This window comes from Mesoplodon densirostris, chromosome 5 (genome assembly GCF_025265405.1).
Source record: "Mesoplodon densirostris isolate mMesDen1 chromosome 5, mMesDen1 primary haplotype, whole genome shotgun sequence".
NCBI lineage: Eukaryota > Metazoa > Chordata > Mammalia > Artiodactyla > Ziphiidae > Mesoplodon > Mesoplodon densirostris.
This window is the reverse complement of record NC_082665.1, coordinates 119,995,466-120,016,614: the sequence shown is the minus strand read 5'-3', so window position 1 is coordinate 120,016,614 and position 21,149 is coordinate 119,995,466. Positions and strand designations below refer to the sequence as shown.

General features: G+C 46.2%; 1 protein-coding gene across 3 annotated transcripts in view; it reads left to right on the top strand.

Annotated features, from left to right (window-relative positions):
• Positions 1 to 21,149, top strand: part of LOC132490794 (kalirin-like) — a 110,222-nt gene that overhangs the window by 73,310 nt on the left and 15,763 nt on the right. For 2 of the 3 annotated variants that reach the window (XM_060099430.1, XM_060099429.1), the window contains exon 15: positions 716 to 973. In XM_060099430.1, the coding sequence (XP_059955413.1) occupies positions 716 to 973 (258 nt within the window). Of the gene's footprint in view, positions 1 to 715; positions 974 to 4,547; positions 4,672 to 5,767; positions 5,828 to 19,541; positions 19,570 to 20,074; positions 20,247 to 21,149 lie in introns of those variants that run through there. The other variant, XM_060099428.1, reaches the window with a different exon arrangement.

Genomic DNA, 21,149 nt, shown 5'->3' with positions numbered 1-21,149 from the left:
AGCCAGGCATCTGTGGAAGTTACAGGTCTGTCTAGAAGCAGCTTCCCTGGTGCAGAGTCATGTGCAAAGGTCATGGAGGGCAGGACCTTTCATATTAATGAATACAGGGGGACTGGAGTTCTCTTCCCATAGGAGTTGGGTCAGGGTAGGTCATGCCCTTGCCTTTGAATTGGGCAAATGTCTCATTGTTACTCCTGTCTCAAGGAGGGTCAGAATGTAGAGTAAGACCAATGCTTTTTCAAAAGGTAGAAAAACATGTATCAAAGAGCCTGTGTTCTTTTCTTTGGGGGATGGTGACCACTCACCTGACCTTTGCCCTGACCTTGCTCTGCCCAGGTGCTTACGTATCCCTGTGTCTGTGCCACACTCTTCCTTCCATGAGCTGGAGGATGCTGGTGGGAAGATGCATGCTAAGGAGGGACTCCCAGGTGGAAGGCGTGTTTATACCTTTACCTAAGGCTGGGCAGTATCTTCACCTTTTCACCCTCACTTATAATATTAATGAGACATTTTCATTATAAATTTTTCATTATAAATAAAATACATTTTCAGAGCCCATTTATGAATATAATTCCATTTTTCAAGATAATCTTCTGCTTGCCATTTACCCTGCTCGCAGGAGGGCTGACTTTCAACCACACATTAGGATGCAGAGCAAGCCCATGTGAACCAGCCTTCCTGTGTCTGTGTCCCTCTTGCCCTTGTCTCCTGGCAGAGCGACCTGGGAGGCTGCAATGGGGTCTCATCCATGGCCGTGATCAAAGATTACTATGCACTGAAGGAGAACGAAATCTGTGTGAGCCAAGGTGAGGTGGTCCAGGTCCTTGCCATCAACCAGCAGAACATGTGCCTGGTGTACCAGCCCGCCAGCGACCACTCCCCCGCCGCCGAGGGCTGGGTCCCAGGCAACATCCTGGCACCCCTCACCAAAGCCACGGCAGCCGCAGAAAATAGTGACGGGAGCATCAAGTAAGTGCCTCGTTGGCTTCCCCGGGAGAGGAGTATGTGGATTAAAAAAAAAATTCAAAACAAAGAACACAAAAATGCAAACACACGGTAGGGAATTACTGCTGCTTATTCTCGACAGTGCCACCAGAACCAAGGTTTGAGTGCTGGAACCACACGCAGCAGGGGGCAACTGGGCTGGAGTGTTCCGATTTTTTTTTTTTTTTTTTTGGTGGTGGTGGTGGTAACACTGATGGTGTTTCTTTCCTTTTCATTTGTAATTTTCTGTTTGTTTTTTTTTTTCTTTTCTCCCCCCCTTGTTAAGAAAAGAACCCTACTGAAACCCTAGGTGACAAAAGGCATGCCTCCTGTTTCTCCATTTGACCCACCACAGGATTCACTGGACTGGACTTCTATTTATATTGTATTAAGTTACTGATATATATATATATATTTTTTTTTGAGTGACACCAAGAAATTACCTTAGCACAAATGCCAGACCTGTATAGGTCAGAGGCCTGCTGCTTCTCCCAGGAGAGAGGGAACTTTTTGGTTGTCTATGGCAATTCCTCTGTACAGATTGTAACTTTTTTTTTTTTTGACTTTCCCCCTCCCCTGTCACTTTAATATATGTTCATGGTCATTTGTAAGATATTTCTTTTCCTTATTTTGGTTGCGAAGACCCTTCCAAACACATTCCTGTATAAAGTATTTTGCACTATTTAAAAAAACCCATATGGATGAAGTCAGGCTGTGCAATATAATGGAGAGTCACAATGTTCATCATTGTACCTGTAATGTAACTAATAATTTTAAATGTACTATTTTAAATATGTAAAATAAATTTTCACCGTGAGCATGTTTTAATGAGGTTAAAGACTAGTTGACCCTTTTTCCTCAGTGCACTATTCTGGGACTTCTAAATGTACAAACGATTCTTCTTTTTTCTTTGAGTTGGTTGAATGCATTGGCAGTTCCTTCCTACACAAGAAGTGCCTTTGTGGCCAGAGGTCCAACCCTAGCCTTCCCTTCTAAGCAGCCCATGTGTGTTCTCTCTAACCTCTGAGGTGAGGGATGATGCAGATCGGATGCTGTCCAGCTGGGCGACCTTGAGGTGCTGATGTAAACCAGTGGCTAGTGTAGAAGGCGGTGGGCTGGCTTGCGGCCTCCACTGCTCTCCACGCTGTGTGGTCGCCAGCGGCCTGGGTGGAGGAGCTCCCATGAGATATCTGAGCAGCAGCACCAACAGAGCTGCGCCTCCTTGGAGCTTTCTCTAGCTCAGCGACAGAGACTGCCGACCCCACCCTGGCCTTTCTAGGTAACCGCAGGCCCAGCTGGAAATCAGCAGTGGCCCCTAAATGGCAACAGGCCTGATTCGTTTTATCCTAAAGACACTTGGTTTCAGCACCTTTTATGAAGCCTTGGATATAAAGACCCTCAAAGCATTGAGGTTCTTATTAATCAGTGGCTTACAGAGCTAGCTAACTCGTAATGAGTTGTGATCTAATTATCCAGGCACTCAGCACTTCTCCCTTGCATCTTTTGGTCACTTTTTCATACCTTCCATGGGAGGACTGGTAGGAAGGGTGTCAGGCTGGGCAAAAGAGAGCAGGTTCAAATACCAATTGGTCATTTGGTTCCTTGTCAGTGGCTCTTGCACAAGGGTTGGTGGGAGTGGCGCAGAGCAATGGACTCTGGTTGTCACCAGTTATCAGTGAAGGGCACTCACCGTACCCTCCCCAGGGCTGCTGTGACCACAAGGGTCAGAGTTGGTTGTGATGCCTATGGGATAAATGTCACTGAAACCCTGTTTCCACATCAGTCCCCAGGCTTGTGGCCGAGAGATGGAAGCTCCCCAAACCATGATGACGCGTTCTTCTGGGAAGAAGAATACGAAATTGAGTGTGTCCTGCCACTTGTACTACTCTGAGTCTCCTTCTCAGTGTTACTTGTAGCATTTCTAGTTTCTCACTAATCATGCCGAATGACCCAGCGGGTTGTGATAAACATAGGAATGCAGCCCCATGCTCACGCACACACGCACTGTGCCGGCTGCCCTAGGAGTCTTTTCAGCAGGGACCTCCCTGACTCAAGATGTTCTCAGAATGAGCCAGGGACATGGCTTTGGGGGTAAAGATAAGGGATGAAAGTCTGCAGTTAAGAGTGATATTATCTGAGGTTCATTTCGGTGACCGTTCTCACTCAGAAACAACAGTTGGAGTGAGAGCTGGTATGCAAGGAATCCCAGGGAGCCTGCCTCTTTAGGAGGCACAAGAGAAGGTCTGGCCAAGAGATCCTTTTTTGCCTTTTGAAGGAGCCGCTTTCCAAAAAAAATTGGAGGACATGACTATGATCACTCTTTCCTACTCAGAAAGTTGATTGCTAAACCTCCATGCTAGTGATAAATATCTTGAGAACACCTTCCCCAGGTCATCCTAAAATCTGTGACATTTATGGAGTTTTGTGGAGGAGATGCTACGCATTTTGGAGCATCTCCCTTCCTCCTAAATCTCATAGGCCTCTCTCTCTCTCCCCTCTCTCCCTTAATGATGCTCTTTTCATTGAGCCCTGTCTGCCTAGGCCTAAATTTGATAAGGAGACACTGAAGGGAAACCAGCCTCACTTAACTCCAGACATGACAGAACTTCATCCAGACTCTGTGACCACACCTGAAACTGACGCTGCCTGCCCAGGGTCCCTGATGCTGTTTGAGACTTGGCTTTTGGTGTCTTTGAGTCCTAACATATGTGGAACTCAAGAGCTCTGCTCTGAGCCTCTCTTTCAGGTCTGTGAAGAAATAGCTCCCAACCCTCTTGTGAGAAGGAAGAAGTTAAGATAGTGTGAAGGGACATTGCCACCCTCACCTCCCTGAGAGCACGCGTTGGGTCTTCTCCCAACAGGAAAACTCTAGGACCTCTTAGTAGTTGTCAGACAGAGCCTTGTATTCACAAACACTGAGTGATGTGGAGAACATAGACCAAGAAACCCTTCATCCTAAGTCATCCAGATAAATGAGTGGTGCCCACGAGTTTATAAAGTCAAATGCCCTAGAACCTCCTATCTGTACTACGGTGTTTGGGAGTGGCCACAGCCTAAATACAAATAATGAGATGAAAACCTCAAAAGCATCCTTTTGGGTCTTTATATCTGATCCTGGGAAAGTACCAATAGCTTATAAACTATAGAATGTACTTCCCTTATCTTTCCTATTTTATTGCCCCCTCCCCACAGTCTTCTCCCATCCATCATACCCTTCAGGAAGGGAATTCCTGAGTCCTATAAGGCCTCATCAGTATATGAAAACTTCCCTCGGTAGAGTTTAATCACTTAGTACTCAGACTTGCCTCAAATGCTACAACCAACCTTGTACATCTATTGGGAGGGGTCAAAGTTCATCCTCACTCATTTCCTGTTGGAGGTGAGATCTGCTGCCAGCCACCACAGGAGCTGGTGTGCAGGTTTGGGGCCTCTGAAGCAGGGGCTTGACTGGAGCGCCTCACCTACTGACTCACCCACTGACTCACCCAAGGGTGGCAAGCCCACCCACCGCTTCACTCTGCCCTGACCTGCCATTTTGATTGGTGCATTTTTTGGTACAACAGGAAGTCATGTTCATGGCATACTCTACGCATGAGAAAGCGGGCGGAAGTGGAGAACACGGGTAAAAATGAAGCCACAGGGCCTCGTAAACCCAAGGATATTCTGGGCAACAAAGTCTCTGTTAAAGTGAGTAAGGTGTTCCGGAGCTGTGTCCGACCTCTTATCTACTCCCACCCTGCAGCATTCTCACGAGGCAAATTGGGTGGATGGGGACCAGAGGGGAAGTACTTTAGTAGGATTTTGCATGCGAGATCAATTTACGTTTTATTTTTTATTTCTCCTGGCAACTTCGATCCAAATAAGTAAGTATCTCTTTTTTTTTCTTTTATACCTTCCTCCTTATACTGTGCAGATGTTTTATAGCAAAATTATCTGCAGTATTATTTATTCTCTTAGAAATGCAAGATGCTTGACTCATATTAAAGTACTCAAAGCCACCCATTCAGTATCCTAGGTTTGAAAATACATGCAGGGTAAAGAGATTAGAGATGCTTTCCAAACCTCCAACCCTTTGAAGTCTGAGGTTTGGAATTTAAGGGCTACTGTGTCCTTGGTAAAGTTTCTTTTCCCCAGAATTCAGATGCCATCGCCCTTCAGACCTATGCATAGGCAGAGAAGGGAGGCACATTGATGAAGCCCAAGTTATTGCTTTGTAACAATCCAATTGTTATTGTGAACTCACTGATTCTAAGCTTTGACAGACGCTTGTCCCCCATCTTGAAACGATGTGATCTGTTTTCTTTACATTGGGCTCTCAGTAAAGACATGGCTCTGGACAATGGAAATTGAACCGCTGATGTTTAATATTGTTATAATGTGTGATTATCTACCTGAGTCTTCCTGAGCAAAATAAGAACAATCAAAACCCATTCTAATGTCCTTCTTGGGGAAAAGAAATTGTACTCTCTCCCTCACCCTCATCTGGGAAGTCCAGCCTCACAGAAGACAACAATTTAAATTCGACAGCACTCATGCTTCATTTGGTTGCTTCCATTGCTATTTCCCGTGAGATGAGCAGCTTACACGATCCCAGCCTCCTCTCCCTGAAAAGAGCATGCTGCCGCCCTAGGTGATCTGCACTCCACCTGAGCGGCACCTGGTTTTTCTCTGCCCAATTTCCCATTGTCCATGCTTCTTTCAAGTTCTCCCCACCCTCTAGCCAAAGCTGCCTGTGTTCTAACTGTGTTCTCTTTCTTCCCCCTTCCTCATGCTGCCCATCAAGGAGACGAACAGTTCCGAGGAGTCAGAGTGTGATGATCTTGACCCTAATACTAGCATGGAGGTAGAAGCAGCTATTGTTGTCCTCTTTCCTACAATGATTGTCTTTTTTGATGTGTTCTGTAACAGTGACCTTGCTAAAAGTGACCAGCCAGTCAAGGATACATTGTGATATTAGGGCATCTCTCGGTGTCCCATCCAACTTACAGAAAACAAAACAAAACTTAATTCAGTTTGATTCTGATAGAAAACTTTTCCTAGGTGCATTTTTTAAACCTTCTGGTTCTCTTGAATGCTTGCTTAGTATTTTCTTCTTTGGCAGATTTGGCTTTGTGTAGCAAATATCCAACTTCGTAATTGGAAACTTAGAAAACATTTTTTTTCATGGAAAATAGCATTATAAAGAGTAGTTGGTTCCCAGCTAAAGATAAGAACTCATTTGTTTTAGTTTCTCCTTCCTCCCTTTCCCCTCTTTTTTTCTTTCCCCTGTATGTTCTTTTTCTTCTGGGACTTATATTCCTCCCTGAAGGCTCCAGTAAAATCATGGAGTAGGTATGGTTTGGGGGGATGACCTGGCCCCTAGTCACTGTGTATAGCTGGCCAATAGCAAATGAGGAGTGACCGCAGCAACTCCAGAACCCCCACTTCCCCAGCCCCCAGGGCTCCTGGGCAGTGGCTGTTCCTGCCACGAAGGAAAAGAACCCTGGGGATCACCTCCCTCCTGTAGGCCTAGCAGAGGCCTCTCTAGAGACAGGAAGGCTGAAACCTTGCCCGGGGGTCTTTCTCATACTCCAGGGTAACAAAGATGTGGAAGTGAAACCAGTACCTCCACCAACAAGAACATCCAGTCAACTTCCAGGTCGTTCTAGGCCAGGAACTCTTTGGGGTAATAGAAATAGGACTCTCACATGGCTTGCCACTGAGTGACAAGCATCATAAATTTACAACACCTAGAGAATTGGAGCAAACTTGGCTTTCCCTGCCATTTTGCACTTCAGAGTAAACTAAAATGCTTTTCTCCAAATCTGTACCCACATCCCCGATAATGGATAAAAGTTTAGAGGTTTCTTCTGTGCACAAAATACAGAATATTTTTTTAAAACCTTTTCCTTTTTATAGCCCTACGCTTTTCACTTAACTAGATGGACCTTTATTATTCTTATTCTAATTTGACCTAATCCCAAAGAAAGCCACCACCATATTATGACAACCACCACAAAACCCAAGGAAGACCATGTGGCTCCAGGAGGGGTAAGTCAGCGGTGGAAGGCACCAGTTGAGTTGAATCAGGCCAGAGACCAGTGGTTGAAAGTGGGAGTTCTGCCAGGATAAAATAGTCCCCTATGGCTGTGGGTGTTGCCATGGAGCGAAATCTGGCAGATGTGGGCCGGTGCAGGGCTCCCCTGTGGGAGGAGGTGGATATGGCATTCATAGCCTAAATATATCTTAGAGAATGGGGAAGGTGGGGGAAACTTCTGGCTCTGCTTTCCTTGCATTTCGTAGGATAGGCAGCAGCTCCTGGGAAGCCCACATCTGTCAGCCTGTAGATGCCTCATGGCACCTGTATCTCCAGACCTCAGTATTGCTGGCATGTAGTGAAAATGTCATCTGCAAATACATGGAGGGAGAGGGAGAGCCAGGTATCTGTGTTCCACAAGGCAATTTGGGACGTTTTTCAGCTCTGGTGGACTAGGGGGAGAAAAATGACTTTCCCACTCTGCTCTTTAAAGGAAGAATTGGGCACAGGGAGATGTGGGGCCAGATGAGCAACATACACTGAGAAGGTTAACTGATGTACTCTGATGCTCCAGTCAACGTTTAGATAAGCAAAAGCTTGCATGCGCACATGTCTTAGCCCTGCTTTGTGAATTGCACACGTTTCTAGGGTTCTTATTCAGCCAGGGCTTGCAGCCCTTTGCATGAGCTGTGTGAGATGGGTCCCAGGGAGGTGCTGTTGGTGCATAAGGAAAGGTGTTAGGATGTCAGTGCTGGACAGAAGAAAGCCGAAAACCGTGTCGATGCATGTCTGAAAAGTTTTCAAATATAATAAGTTGAGGCAGAACTGGAACTCTTGAGGGGGAATGTGGTTGGAAGCTGCAAATATTCTGGTTAATCCAAGGTTTCTGTAGTAGGTGTGCCTGCAGCCCTTGTATATTTCATATGGATCCTTGTAGGGATCGGCAAGCTCTTCTGAACTGTGTTGCCATGTTGAAATGAACTCTGAGCACATAAGCAGGTGCTGAGGGGAAGCAGGCATCTTGGCACTGCTCGTATTTTCAGACACGGATAACAAATAAGATATAGAAACTCAGCCTATTCAATATGAACTGAGAATTTTCTCAAGGGGTAGGTAGGTAGCTCTTTATTGCAGTGTCCATTGTAGAAGAAAATGGCCGGGGGTGCCTACTGAAAAGAGCTAAACCTTAAAGACCCGGTTTGAGAAATAGGTGGGCTGGCCACCTCATAAAGGACTCTTGCTGTTAAACTGATAGCTTTGGGCATCATTACCAGGCCTAGCTTGGCCGCCAACCTCACTCTTGTCTTTTGAACCTGATGACTGCAATAGGTGTTGTCTCATTGGGAGCATGTCCCTGTGCCCTGCTGAGCTGAACTGCAACTCCTGTGGCCTGTGCTAAGATCCCCTGGGCCTGGTCCCCCAGCTGACACCCCTGCCACATACCCTGTGCACTGCTCAGTGTTAGATCTCCGAATGCTAAGTCCTGCCCTGCTGACTGCCCACCCTTGACCTGAGGCCAGCACGTTGATTCCAAGCCTAGCTATGTGTCAGCTCTTATCTCCTGCCTCTGCATGAATATCACTTCCAAAGCATTCTGATTCTCAATTGGTGGGTTGAAGGGTTCCTTTAAGGAGAAGTTTCCTGGGGTCTTTGCTTACACACCAGCTGCTTGCTCCCCTCAGGGCCGGCATATGTCCCAACATACTGTTTTAGGGAGATATATAGGCACATCCTTGAAAGCTAATTAAGAGGAAAATAAAGCACCTTGAATCCTAGGAATCTGATTTACAAAGCTTTCCGAGAATACCCAGTTATATAAAGGGAGGCAATTCTGCTCTAATGTGTACATCCTTTTTCTTCCCCTGTAGAGACATGCTCGTGAATGGTCTCAAGTACAGACCCACCTCCCACTCCCAGCACCACAAGCCACACCACCAGCTACTGCAGGACTGGCTCTGGGTCTGTGCGATCCCCTCGTGACCACAACCCCCTTCCCTCCTGCTGATCCGTGGGCACACCTCAGAGGGGACCGTTCTAAAAATGACACAGACCTGTGCACAGTTCAGCCTTCTTCTTTACCCTGCACTGATTACACTTTGGTGGTGGCAGTGGAGGGGGATATTCTATATGAGAGAAATGTCTCTGCATGGAAGAAGAGTCAAATCAGGCTGGAAATCAAACGCTAGGCTTTCTTGGGAACGAATGAATATTAATTCATTTTTTCCAGTAGAGCTTAGACTGCTGATTGCCTTTTATTGACAAGATAGGCAGGCGTGATGGTGAGCTGGATGCCACATGCCCACCTGTCAGCTTCTCATCCTGCCCTGCCCAGGCTGGAGCCAGGGCTGGAGGCTCAAGGCTCAGAATCGCCCCTCTTAGCTGACACCCATCTCTAAGACGCATGGATTTCTTCTGAGCTGTACTGGATTTCTCCCAGGACCCAGGCTAGGAAGGTTTCCACATCCGTGCCACATCTGAAACGTGGTCTGAAGACCGTCAATGCTTGGGTTTTGGCATCTACCCTCCAACCCCAGCACTGCCACTTTCCCACAGCGGACACTGGAGTAGGAAAGCCTGACCCATCCTCGCAGTCCTGGGCCTCGGTCTTCAGCCCAGCTTTTATGTCAAGTCCAATTAATTAAATGCATCTTAATTGTTTTGTTAATGCCCAATACCACTTTTAGCAGAGATGGTCAATCCATCAGAGTAAGAGGTTGTCGTGATTCCAAAAAGACTGCATCTCTGCCCCAGCCATTTGACGCAGGGCCAGCCTCCCCCACGGCACAGGCTGCGTGCGGTCATGATGCTGGCCTCCAGGTATTTAGCTCCGGGTGGAGGTCAGGGTGCTTGTTGTGTAAGAACGGGCTTGGGATCCTGCGGGAGAGAAGGCACTTGGAAAAGTGAAGCTAATTTGGAAGGAAATTTCCAATTAGGGTAAGACTCATAGACTCTCAGAGTTGATGGAAACTTGGAAAACTTTAATTAACCCTATGCCCTTCATTTATTTACTCTTTATGGTGGTAAAATATACACGACATAAAATTCACCATTTTTACCTTTTTTAAGTGGCATTAAATGCTTTCACAGTGGTGTGCAGCCGTCACCATTATTCATTTCAGAGCTGTTTCATCCTCCCAAACTGAAACTATAGCCAGTAAACAATAACTCCCCTTTACTCTCCATCCCTCCAGCCCCTTCCAAGGCTTTGAGAAGAGGAAACTGAGGCAGAGGAAGTTGTAACTTCCTGTTCAAAAGTGAGCGGGTGCCCTGAAGGCAGTTTCTGGTTTTCCCTGGCCCTTGTTCCCCCACCCGGCACCATCCTGCTCCTCTCTTGGAGCCCCTCCCACCTCCAAGTCCAGGTAGGTTTTAATCTAAAACACAGATTCTGGCAGACAAGAAGACGTGCCTTCCAGGGCCAATTTTCCTCTGCGAATTTGTTATTTAACTTTCGAGCTCAGCAAAGAGGAATATCTTTTCTGCCCATCCCAGCCCTCCAAGGCTGAAGTAGGACTTAGATAAAAATCACACAAAGGCAGTATCACATGGAAAGAACACTGGAACGGGAGCCAGAAAACCTGGACTGCAGTCTGGGCCCTGTCGGCTATGAGACCTCGGGCCAGTCAGCCTTTCTGAGCCTCGGGGTTCTCTGTGGGAGGTCGCACAGCTCTGAGGGCACGGGTGTTTATGTAAGGGACATGAGCCCTTTGAGCCTTGTGCAGATCTAAGGTGTGACATCCAAAGACTTTGCTCTCCTGAACGTCTGACTCTGACAACAGTGAGACCCCAGCAGGAGAGAAAGTAGAAGATTCTGTGCTTTGCCCCTGAAACTTGCTCTGCAGGGGGTGTGGCGGGAATGGCCTGGGTACATTTCCTCCCGAGACCCAGCTGGAGTGTCCACTTCCGGCTCTGGGAAGGGCTTGAGTGGCCAGAGCTGAACCTTTCTTTCCCTCCCCAAATCCACAGTTCCCCAGGCCCAGCTTCCACGTCTTCAAAGAGCTAGGCTGCTGCTCCCACCTCAGCTGCCTTGGCGCCTTGTCCCAGATTCGGAGCTTCAAAATAACCTGGCCAGACAGACGGAAGGAAACTTTTACACCCCTAGTCGGGTGACTGACCTCCTGGCATCACCAGTGTTTCTACCAGTGCCTGTTTCTGCATTTTATAAAAGAATTTTTTAATGAAAAGAACTCTTGGGAGAAAAAGTGAAGCATCACACGCCTCTCGTTTTATTTTTACAAAATATTTTCTTTGTAATAGACCTGATAGGTTGGGCCCCGAGACTGACTCTGCTTTGCCTAGCTCTGTTCTAACTCCACATGCAGATTGATTTATATTCTGCCACTGGGAGAAGGGCACTAAGCAGACTGGAGCTGGCGTTACTCCCTCCCGGGAGGTTAATTACTAGATCTTCTACAGCATTAGTCACGTCTGTCATGCTTTCTGTTCCTTCCAACGGCCTGGTGAAGATTCGGTTTTCTTACCCTCCTAGAAGAAACAGGTTCAGAAAGGTCATGGTCATACAACCAGGAAAAAGGGCAGGTCTTGACTGTGGTGCTTTGAGATGTCAAACGTGGCAGGTGATAGGAAGTCTGCTCCCCAAGGTACTTCCTTAAGGAGGGTCAGGTTCAGGCCCTCCTCTGTTGCATATTTGCTTGTTAGAGGAGAATTTCTTCCTCAACAACTTTTTTAATCCCTTGACAGTTGGGCTAATTATTTGGCCTCACCACACCCCTCTCCCAATGACTCAGGAGTCCAGACATAAAAGCCAAGAAAGAGGTCCAATTTCAAGGGCCGGAAATGTCTGAATTGGTTTCTCAGACCAGCACAGTCACTCAGCACACCCTCACCCTCGTCTGCAGGCCTAGCCCATTTCATTCAGGTCATACACCGGTGAGATTACAAGGTGCCACTGACCCAGAAGTCGCTCTCAGAGCCAGCTATCAGCGGGGCAGAGGTCACCACCTCCGTTGCCCACACCCCGTGCTGTCGAGGTCCACCTACTGGCTCACTCAACGTGTTTTCCTAATCAACTCAATATAACAAAAATCAGTTGACACAAGGCATCGCAGTGAGTACTATGGAGGGCCAAAGAATTATGTAAGATCTGGTCCCTACCACTGCTTACTGCTGTCAGGTGAGGGGGGCAGCTCTGATTAAACGCCTGCGTTACACAGCAGACTTTGAAACTTGCCCTCATGGAGGCATGGAGCCATTCATGTACTCGTTCGGTGAATATTTAGACATCCACTCAGGCCCTGGGCTAATAACAGTGGCTACCGTTTATCAGCCTTTCCTATATATCTGGCTCCGTGCTGAGTCCTTTCCTCCCAACAGCACCCTGACGTAGGTACTATTATTATTTTTGTTTTACAGGTGAGAGAGCACAGAGACGTTAGTAACTTCCCCAAGGTTATGTATTCACAACCTGTCTCCCAGGATGCCTGTGAGCGTGGTCATTGGCTTCCCACGATGGCAGGGTATGGGTTGGAGGGGCTGATAGGATGGAAGCAGTCTTGGAAAAAGGTGAAGTGTCAGAAAAGGGCTTGAGCAAAGGTCCAGAGGTATGAGAGTGCCTGGCACATTTTGAGAAGAGACTAGCAGTCTGGGTAGCCGGGGTTTAGGTATGTGGGAAGAGTGGTGGGAGATAAAGCCTGGCAGGTGAGTTGAAACCAGACTCTGGAGGCCTCAGGGGACTTGCTAGGAAGCCTGGACTTAGTCCAGTGGACAGCAAGGGGCAGTGGAAGGTTGTCAGGCAGAGTCAGGGTGATTCATTCTGAACTTCAGGAAGGTCACTGGCACCTGACTGAGAACAGTGGGGACAGGCAGGCCTCTTGGAGGGCTGTTGCCATCGATCTCATGAAAGGTGGTAAATACCTGACCCTGACGGGCGGGACAGGGAGAGGAATGAGCGCCTGTGAAAGGCAAAGGAGGAGCAGTGGGGGAAGCAGAAATGACAGCGGCTGAGTGCGGCTGGGGATGTCAGGGAAGGAGCATCGGGCGTGGGAATTCCCACAAATCAACCTTCCACTCTCCCATGTCCTCGGAACACACTGTAACCTGTTGTGGGTCCACAGACTCTGGGAGGGTGTTTCACTCAATAAAAGAAGCTTAGGGGATAGGGGTATGATCAAGGTCAAATCATTGAGGGAGGAGATCTCAGTACATTCATCTATAAAGACTTTGAATATTCAAAGTCAAGATCTTGGCTTCCAAGTTGCAGACGTGACTTATAGAAGGGAAGTGATAACACCGCCGCTTCACCATCCCACCCTGCAACCCCAGTCCCATCCTGACAGACTTCTCTGTGGCTGACAGCCCCAGGAGACCAATGCAGCACAGCAGTAAACCCCCTTTCCGTTCCTTTCCCCTCTACTGTTTTGTGGGACAGGCGATAGATTTTTTTTTCATTATTCTATTAAAGTCATATTTTTATCCTTTTTATTTTTGAGAACACAATAAATGTTCTTTAAGCAAAACACCGAGGAGGAATAGGAGAGGGGTTTGGACTAGAAGTCCCTGTGAAGCAATGTGCTCCACACATGGACATTCATAGCTCTATGCAGCAATTAGTGCTTATACGTTCTTCCCAGGAACACGTGGAACTTTTTATGAAATTTGACCATGGACTACTCATAAAGCAAATCCCATCAAAAATCAAGGAATCAGTATTGTATAGACCAAATTCTCCAACCACAATGCAATTAAGTTAGAAATCAGCAAGAAGATAATTTTTTTAAACCTCATACATTTGTAAATTTTAAAACAATGCTATTACAATTGGGTCAAAGAAAAAAATAGTTGACGAAAAATACTTAGAGCTAAATGATAATAAAAATACTTGGGAGGTACAGAACTAGTTCAAAGAATTCTACTGCTGTTCAGGATTGTGTTGAGTTTATGTATTTTTTTTTACTGCAATTTATTTTATGTCCTCTTAAGAGATGAGCAGAGGTAGGAGTATTTTCTAAATTTTTAGAGAAATGTATTCTAAAAAATTAGAAAATCATGTCTGGTTTGGCCAGATTGGAAACATGAAGGGTTAAACCTCCAAACCAGAAATCATACCTCAATTTTTAGAGAGTGTTTTTCTAGTACCTGTTCATTTTATTGCCAGATCTCATCATCTAAAATCCCTCTCCTTCCTCCTCTGAACACAGATTCATATGAAACAAGCATAAAGAGAATAGAAAGAAGAAGCAGAAGACAGAAATGTTGTTTTATTCAAGGTAGCTCTGAGTTGAGTTCAGGACATTCGGTTTGAGTTTCGTTTGACCATTTTTATTCCCTCAGCGCTCTCGATATGTAGTTTTGAACTGTGTTCTGTGACAGGTGATGAGGGATTTAGAAAAAAACAGGTATTTTTCTTCTGGAGTCAGTTGACACCTGCTTTTCTAGGCAGATGGGATTTCACCCTCACTCTTGGGTCTTGAAGTCAGAATCTTGGACACTGACTGGCAAGAAAAATAGACTCCAGGTTTCCTCAGAGCGCAGCGTGTTAGTCATTGCTGGTTGATTTCGCCTGTGATTCTTTCCTGTTACCTCACTGCCCTTCCGTTTTGAAGAAGAATCAGGAATGGAATTCTCTCCGGAAGGAAGAAATTGGGTTGCTGATGGACCGCGTCGTGGTGGTTCTAGGAGGACCCACTACCGCCTGCCGCCCTCTGCTGTTCAAATGAAACCGGGCTTCCCAGCAGTTCTTCCCCACCCGGCCTGTACCAGCCTCCTTCTCCTCCTGCACTTGGGTCTCCCAGAGAGACAGCGTGCATTTTATGTAAATGTCTTCTTCCCTCCACGGCCACTTCCGTTTTAGATTCCAGATCTCTCCTCCTGCCCAGCCACCACTTTACGTGGCCCCCAGACTGTTTCTAAGGAAGGCAAATGTTAGGATTTAGGAAATAGGTGCATCTTATGATTAACCCTTCGGGTCCCAGACTGATGCCTCAGGTCCCTGCCCACACCACCGGTGATCATAAGACAAGGTGGTCAGGAGACCTAAATTCTAGTCTCCTCATTGAGTGGCCGCAGTTAACTTGATTTAACAAATTTTACTTGATCTTTTGCTATGTGCAAGGTGCTATGTTAAGCAACATGACAAACAGTACCTAAAACAGATGAACAGGTTACTATCTTCGAAGGGTTCACAAGTCTGGTGGGGCAATTAACATGCAGAGAAGATGTGTGGATAGATGGCAGCACGTGATCAGAGCCATAGGGAGCGGCCTCTGGAAGAGCAGAGAGGAGAGGAAGATCACTGTTGGCTAAATCTCAGACCCTGACTGACCAATGAGATTCCAGAACAAGTCAAGTTCCAGATTAATGGAAATCGGAAAACACTCCAAGTTCACAACCAGGCATTTTCTCAACTCTCCTCCCCCAAATTAGGACCCCACCATTTCACATTTTCATTGCTTTAACAAATATCAGTGGAGCACTTATGTGCTAGGTATTACGCTAGGCTCTGAGGCAATGACAATGAAATGAAACGTGGCCCTTGCCTGCATGGGCCTTGTAGTCCACAGGGAGCCGCAGGCAAATACAAGATACAGTGTGAGAAGGTTGGCATGACTCTTCTCCAGTCCATACTCTGATTTGCTTCAAAACAGAAAGAGAGAAAACGAGGGAGGAATCTCCTATGGGCATAATAATCCGGAGTCACAGTTAGAAAAACATTGGTATGGACTTTTTCCAGGCTCTTGGTCCTTGCTGGAGGAGTTTGCAGAGGACTGGGTAGAGATGAGATGTAGAGCAAGGATGGGGATTAAAGGTCAGCAGGCAGGCCTTTGACATCGATGACAAAATCTCACGATGCTTTTCTCCAGACCTTGCCTCTGCACTGAGCACTGAGGTGGGAAGAGCTCTGGGGGCCAATCCCCCATCACTGTCTCCGTAAGGCTGCACTTACTTCCCTGTCTCCTCTGGAAATGGGAATAAGTAACAGCTGCTCGGAACCTCTTCCCAAGGCTTTGGAGGGGCAAGTGAAAGAGTTTGTGAGTAGTTTATGCCAGCCATGCAAGGTTAAACAAATCAGTGATGGTATTACCATTGTCAGCAACACCTAGGCCAGCCAATAGGCAGCGGCGTGAAGACGGGTGCCTTCCACAAGCCGCCTCCAGAGAGAAGCTGCAGTTAAGCCGTATCAGCAGCCTTTCTCTCCGAAGTCCGCACTAAGGTCTACACGGAAGCTAGGAAGATTTTCTTTTTAAACAGTGCCTGTGCTTAACAATATACTTAACACGGTTGGGGTTGTGACAAGAAAGAGGAAAAAGGTAAGAACTTCTCTAAGCAGCCGTTTGGGATGTTTATAGAAGTACTGCCACAGTGCAGGTTTATGAAACCCCACTTAAATTTTTATAATGTAGGAAACTGCCATTTGTCTCTTCCATTTGTCCTCTTTCTCCTCTCTGTGTCTCCTGGCATGGACTCGATGTCCTGCTCCCTTGTGGATTCCCATCAAGATGGGAAATACAGGCCATCGAACAAAGCTGGCAGTATTCCCAAATCTTTTTTACCCTGGAGTCCTTATGATTGAGTGGGGGTAGGACGAGAGAGAGGGCAGTGCTCCGTGTTTGCTGGAGGCTGGCGGTTGCCATCATCCAGGCTCCCTCCTGGACACTGTGAGCCATTTAATTCCATCTTTCCCACTAGACCATTGGCCCAGTGAGGGCAGGCCACCACCACCTAACCAAGGGTCAGCTCAGTAAACCTTCATGAAATAGATTGAGCCCTTCAGTCAAACAACTTTCCAGGTGGGCATATTGTCCCCAATTTACAGATAAAACTGAGGCCTCAGGTGCTTGGGAATGTTGTTCAAGGCAAGGAAGTATGTCGGCTTAGGGTCTGGATACTATGTACTCTGTCTGCTGCCAGAGTTTACAGTCCCTCCTGCAACCCACACTCTTAAGACCCTCCTCTCTCAGAGGCCATGGATTTTATTGTTTTTTAATCATTTTCCAAAACGTTTGCATTCCATTGTGTTTGAAAATAGACTCTATTCAAATAGTATTATACCCAGGAGTAATTATATTATAGATCTTTTGGTCCTACTTCCAGATTCTGTGTATGAATCAGTCCTAAATTCATTGGAGAACTGAAATGTGGACATAGGTCAAATACTCAGTCAATCAACATGTATTAAATGCCCATTACGTGGCAGACCGGGGGCTAGAGGCCTGAGGTACAAAGATGAATAACAAATGGTTCCTGTCTTTGAAGAACTTAGGGTCTAATAGCTCTAAGTGAACCATTTTTTCCTTAACAAAACAAAAAAAATTACAAAAGTGAAACATACTGACTGCAGAATATTTGGAAAGCCCAGGTAAGAAGAAAAAGAAAAAAAAAATCACCAATGTGCAGATGTTTTATAAATCCTGAGGCCAGGGCCTATGTCTTAGCATCTCTGTATCCACAAAATCTTACACCAGCCTCAAGAAGCAACGTTTTTTGAACGGGTAGACGGCCACCCTTCATCTCATCACCCCAAGAAAACCACTGTTAACGTTTAGGAAATATTCCTAGTTTCCTTTCCTTTGACTGTGAAATGACTGGTTCGATGTCATTCTCCTGCCTCACCTAAGTCAGGTGGACCAATTTATGGCCTCCTTAGCAACCCCTACAAGTGATGCTGGACTGCCCACCATATGTACTGGTAGTTTAGTTAATTTTTCAACTGGAGCAACTCTACACTTCTCTGCCTACCATGGCCCAGGGCCTCTTCACATAGAGGCGGTTTCTAAGGTGTGGGAAAAGCAGTCGCTTTTACCAAATGCCCCACGCATCCTCCATACCCACCCCCAGAAAAGACTCAGGGGCAGGAAGTTGGTTTATCTGAGATCAGTTCCCTTGGATGGAGGGGAACTTTCAGCAGCTTTCCTCAACAGGCTGCATGTTGATTCACCTGAGGCAGCTTTTAAAACTGCTGATCCCAACCCCACTTCACACCAATTAAAACAGAATTTCTAGGCATGAGGCCCAGGCACTGGGTTTTTTGTGTGTGTGTTTTTAAAGCCACCTGGGTCAAGGATTGAAAACCGTTGATTTAAAAGCAGGCCGGGCAGTGGTGTGAGTGGCCTTTGGAGACTAGTATAGGGCACCGTGATGGTCAGAGTCTTGAGACACTCAGCCCCGGGACTTGGCATTGCAAGAGTTTTCTGCAGCCTGCTTCGTGAAAAACCTGGGTGGTAGATGCAGGCAATCGGTTTGCAGAGGGGAACTCAGAGGAGGAAATATCTTTTTCCAAAGGGCTCATATGGATGCCTGTGTCAGGTAAAACCACACAGAAGCCAAGTTCACCTATGACTTGGGTAAATTGGGGAGATAAGTGTGACTGCCCCAACAGACGATTTGCAAGACACATGAGCCTCCTAGCTTCATTATGAAGGAAAGAAGAATTTTGCAAGATAAACTGTTAGAGATAAGCCCCTGCAACAGTAGGCCTCTTAGCAGAAGGGAGATGATTAGACTTAGATAATTTATTTAAGTAGTCATTGAAAACTTGTTATTTGTCAAGCATTGTGTGACATACAATATTTCATTTAATCTTCATGATAACACTTTGTACTAGGTATTATTTATCACCATGTTACAGTGAAGGAAAGTGATGATAGTAAGTTTTTAAAAACGAGGATAAAATCACATTAAGCAAAAGAGGTAAGGCCCAGCCTCTCCTACTGGGAAGCCCAGATCTTGTTCACCCCACCCAGCTTTATGACCCAGACTGTAGGATTAGAGGTAATACAAAAGATAGGAGAAAAACCAAGGCAACGTCTTCTCAAGAAGGGGTAATGGCCAGTCGACTGGAAGGTCTTCCCTTCTGTAAGATCCATGGTGTCACAAAGCAGACATTGTAGTGGGCAGAGGGCTCCAGCACGGCCTCTGCCAACCAGCCACGTGACCAGATAGGTCACTAGGGCAGCCCAAGTCTCTGTTTCCTCAACCATGCAGCCAAAAGGGCTGTGCAGTGCTTTTCAAGTTGCCCTGTGGAGGCCTGGGCTACAGGAGCAGTTCAGGGGGGCAGGATGGACAGCTGGGACTTCCCTCTTCCCCCTTCAACTAGACAAGCTCTGCATTTAGCTGCTGGAAGGAAACCACTGGGCTGGTTAATGTCCATGACTCTTCCAGTTTAATAAATGTCAGTTGCTCTGTTTTTAAAAATTCCCGATGCTGGGAAGAATCAGTGCCATCACGATGCTTGAGTGCATACTGAGGTGGGGGAGAATGGGTTTTTATGCACATGGCAGGGAGGAAGAGCAGGTGAGGTGACGGAGGATAACAAGGCCAGCTGTGGCCAGCCCAGCTCTGCAGTCACAGTAAACCTGCCTGGGGCCCGGGCTGCCCAGAGGGAATGTGAACAGTCAGAGCAGATGGGAAAGTAAACCAGGTGCCCTTGTTGTTACTGCAATAGTGATGCAGTCACAAGCCACAGGAGCTGGGCTCCACGCTTCTCGCCCCAAACTGTACTTTCTTTTTACTCACTAGGATAGAAGTCTCCCATTCTCTTTCAGTAGTTTAGGATTTAAGCAATTTTCAATTTCTTTGTGTTTTTCAGATCTTAAATCCAAATTTCATCCAAGAAGGTGAGTTAAAAAGTGACAGAATTGAGTACGTGGCAATTGGCTAAATAAATTACGGCAAATCCAGCACTGAGGTAGCACCTTTAAACAATGGTGATATAGTTCTCTACTTACGGACAAGGAAAATGTTTAGGATACACTGTTAGGATGAAAAAGACCACACCTTGTAATGTGTATAATGGGATCCACTTTTTAAAGAAAATATGTGTTTATATAAAGTCTAAAAAGATATATACCAGACTGTTCACAGTAACCCCTGTGTGATGTCACCATGGAGCTTTTTCTTCTCTTTTTAAATCTATATTTCCTGGTTTAATCTAAAATAAACATTTATTACTTTAAAAATACTTTTTCACGGGACACAGGTGACGCTACAGAGTTAAGCTGAAGGTTATTTGAATCGTTACACAAGGTGGGTGGGGAATGAGAGGGTTGTGTTATAAACTAGCTGTTTTATTCTGTCTGTTCTGAATGATGCAAATTTATGTCGATGTTGATTTGACCACAGTGGCGCCAGAATTCCTTGTGCCCTTAGTGGATGTGACCTGCTTGCTTGGGGATACAGTGACACTGCAGTGCAAAGTCTGTGGGCGGCCAAAGCCCACCATCACCTGGAAGGGTCCAGACCAGAACATCCTTGACACTGACAGCAGCTCAGCTACGTACACGGTCTCCTCCTGGTAAGCTAACGTCCGCATGTCAGCAACCCCAGCACGTCAGTGCGGTACCCGGAGGCTAAGTCTGGCATATGTAGCTCCTGTTCTGGTTACTTGGTCTCTCAAGAGAAGAGCTGCCCTGGGGCCTATTCTAGCACAGAAACTTTGTGCCCCTCGGAATCCTGTGAAACAGTGGTATACTCAATTCCTTCATTAACTAAAGAACAATTTTCTTAGAAGAAACAAAAATGACTTACTCCAAAGTGTGCAATGGAAAACAGAAAATCCAGCCACAAGCATGCTTCTCACAAAGACTTTTTAACAAATTTGGTTGACTGCCTCCCAATTATTCTGTTAATATTTATTGTGGCTAATTAAGAACTTTCTTGCACAGTACTGCTTACAGAGGAAAGCCGTAACGAGCCCTAGATGCTCAAGAAACATTTATGGAAGAAACAGCTAGGATCAAGACACTTCATCCTTTAACTTAATGTTTTTGCATGTGAAATGGTGTTCCCAGCAGAGACTCCCTGGCCAGGTCCTGAAATATCAGTGGACCCGGGGAGCTTAGCGTGAGAGTCAGTGCATGGTGAGGCTCGTGAAGATCACCAGGTTTTGTCGCGACCAGTGAGGAGGGAGTAGGGCTGACTGTGACCTCTGCATTTAACCCTTTCAGAGCAGTTCTTCCCCTTGATGTCCTGGACCCCAGGCTGGGACTACTGGGAAAGTTATTTAGTAGAGGCATTTGCCTTTGCTTAAGTCACTTAATTATTTTGAGGGTCCCACATGTAGAATGTGAAATCCTTGAACATTTCATTCTCTTTCCATTTTCTTGTACCACTTGTTATTGATTGTGGACTGAGAATGTTTTAGGGACCAAGGTGCTAGGTGGCAATGACACTAGTAATATTGGCGACCAGTATTTGC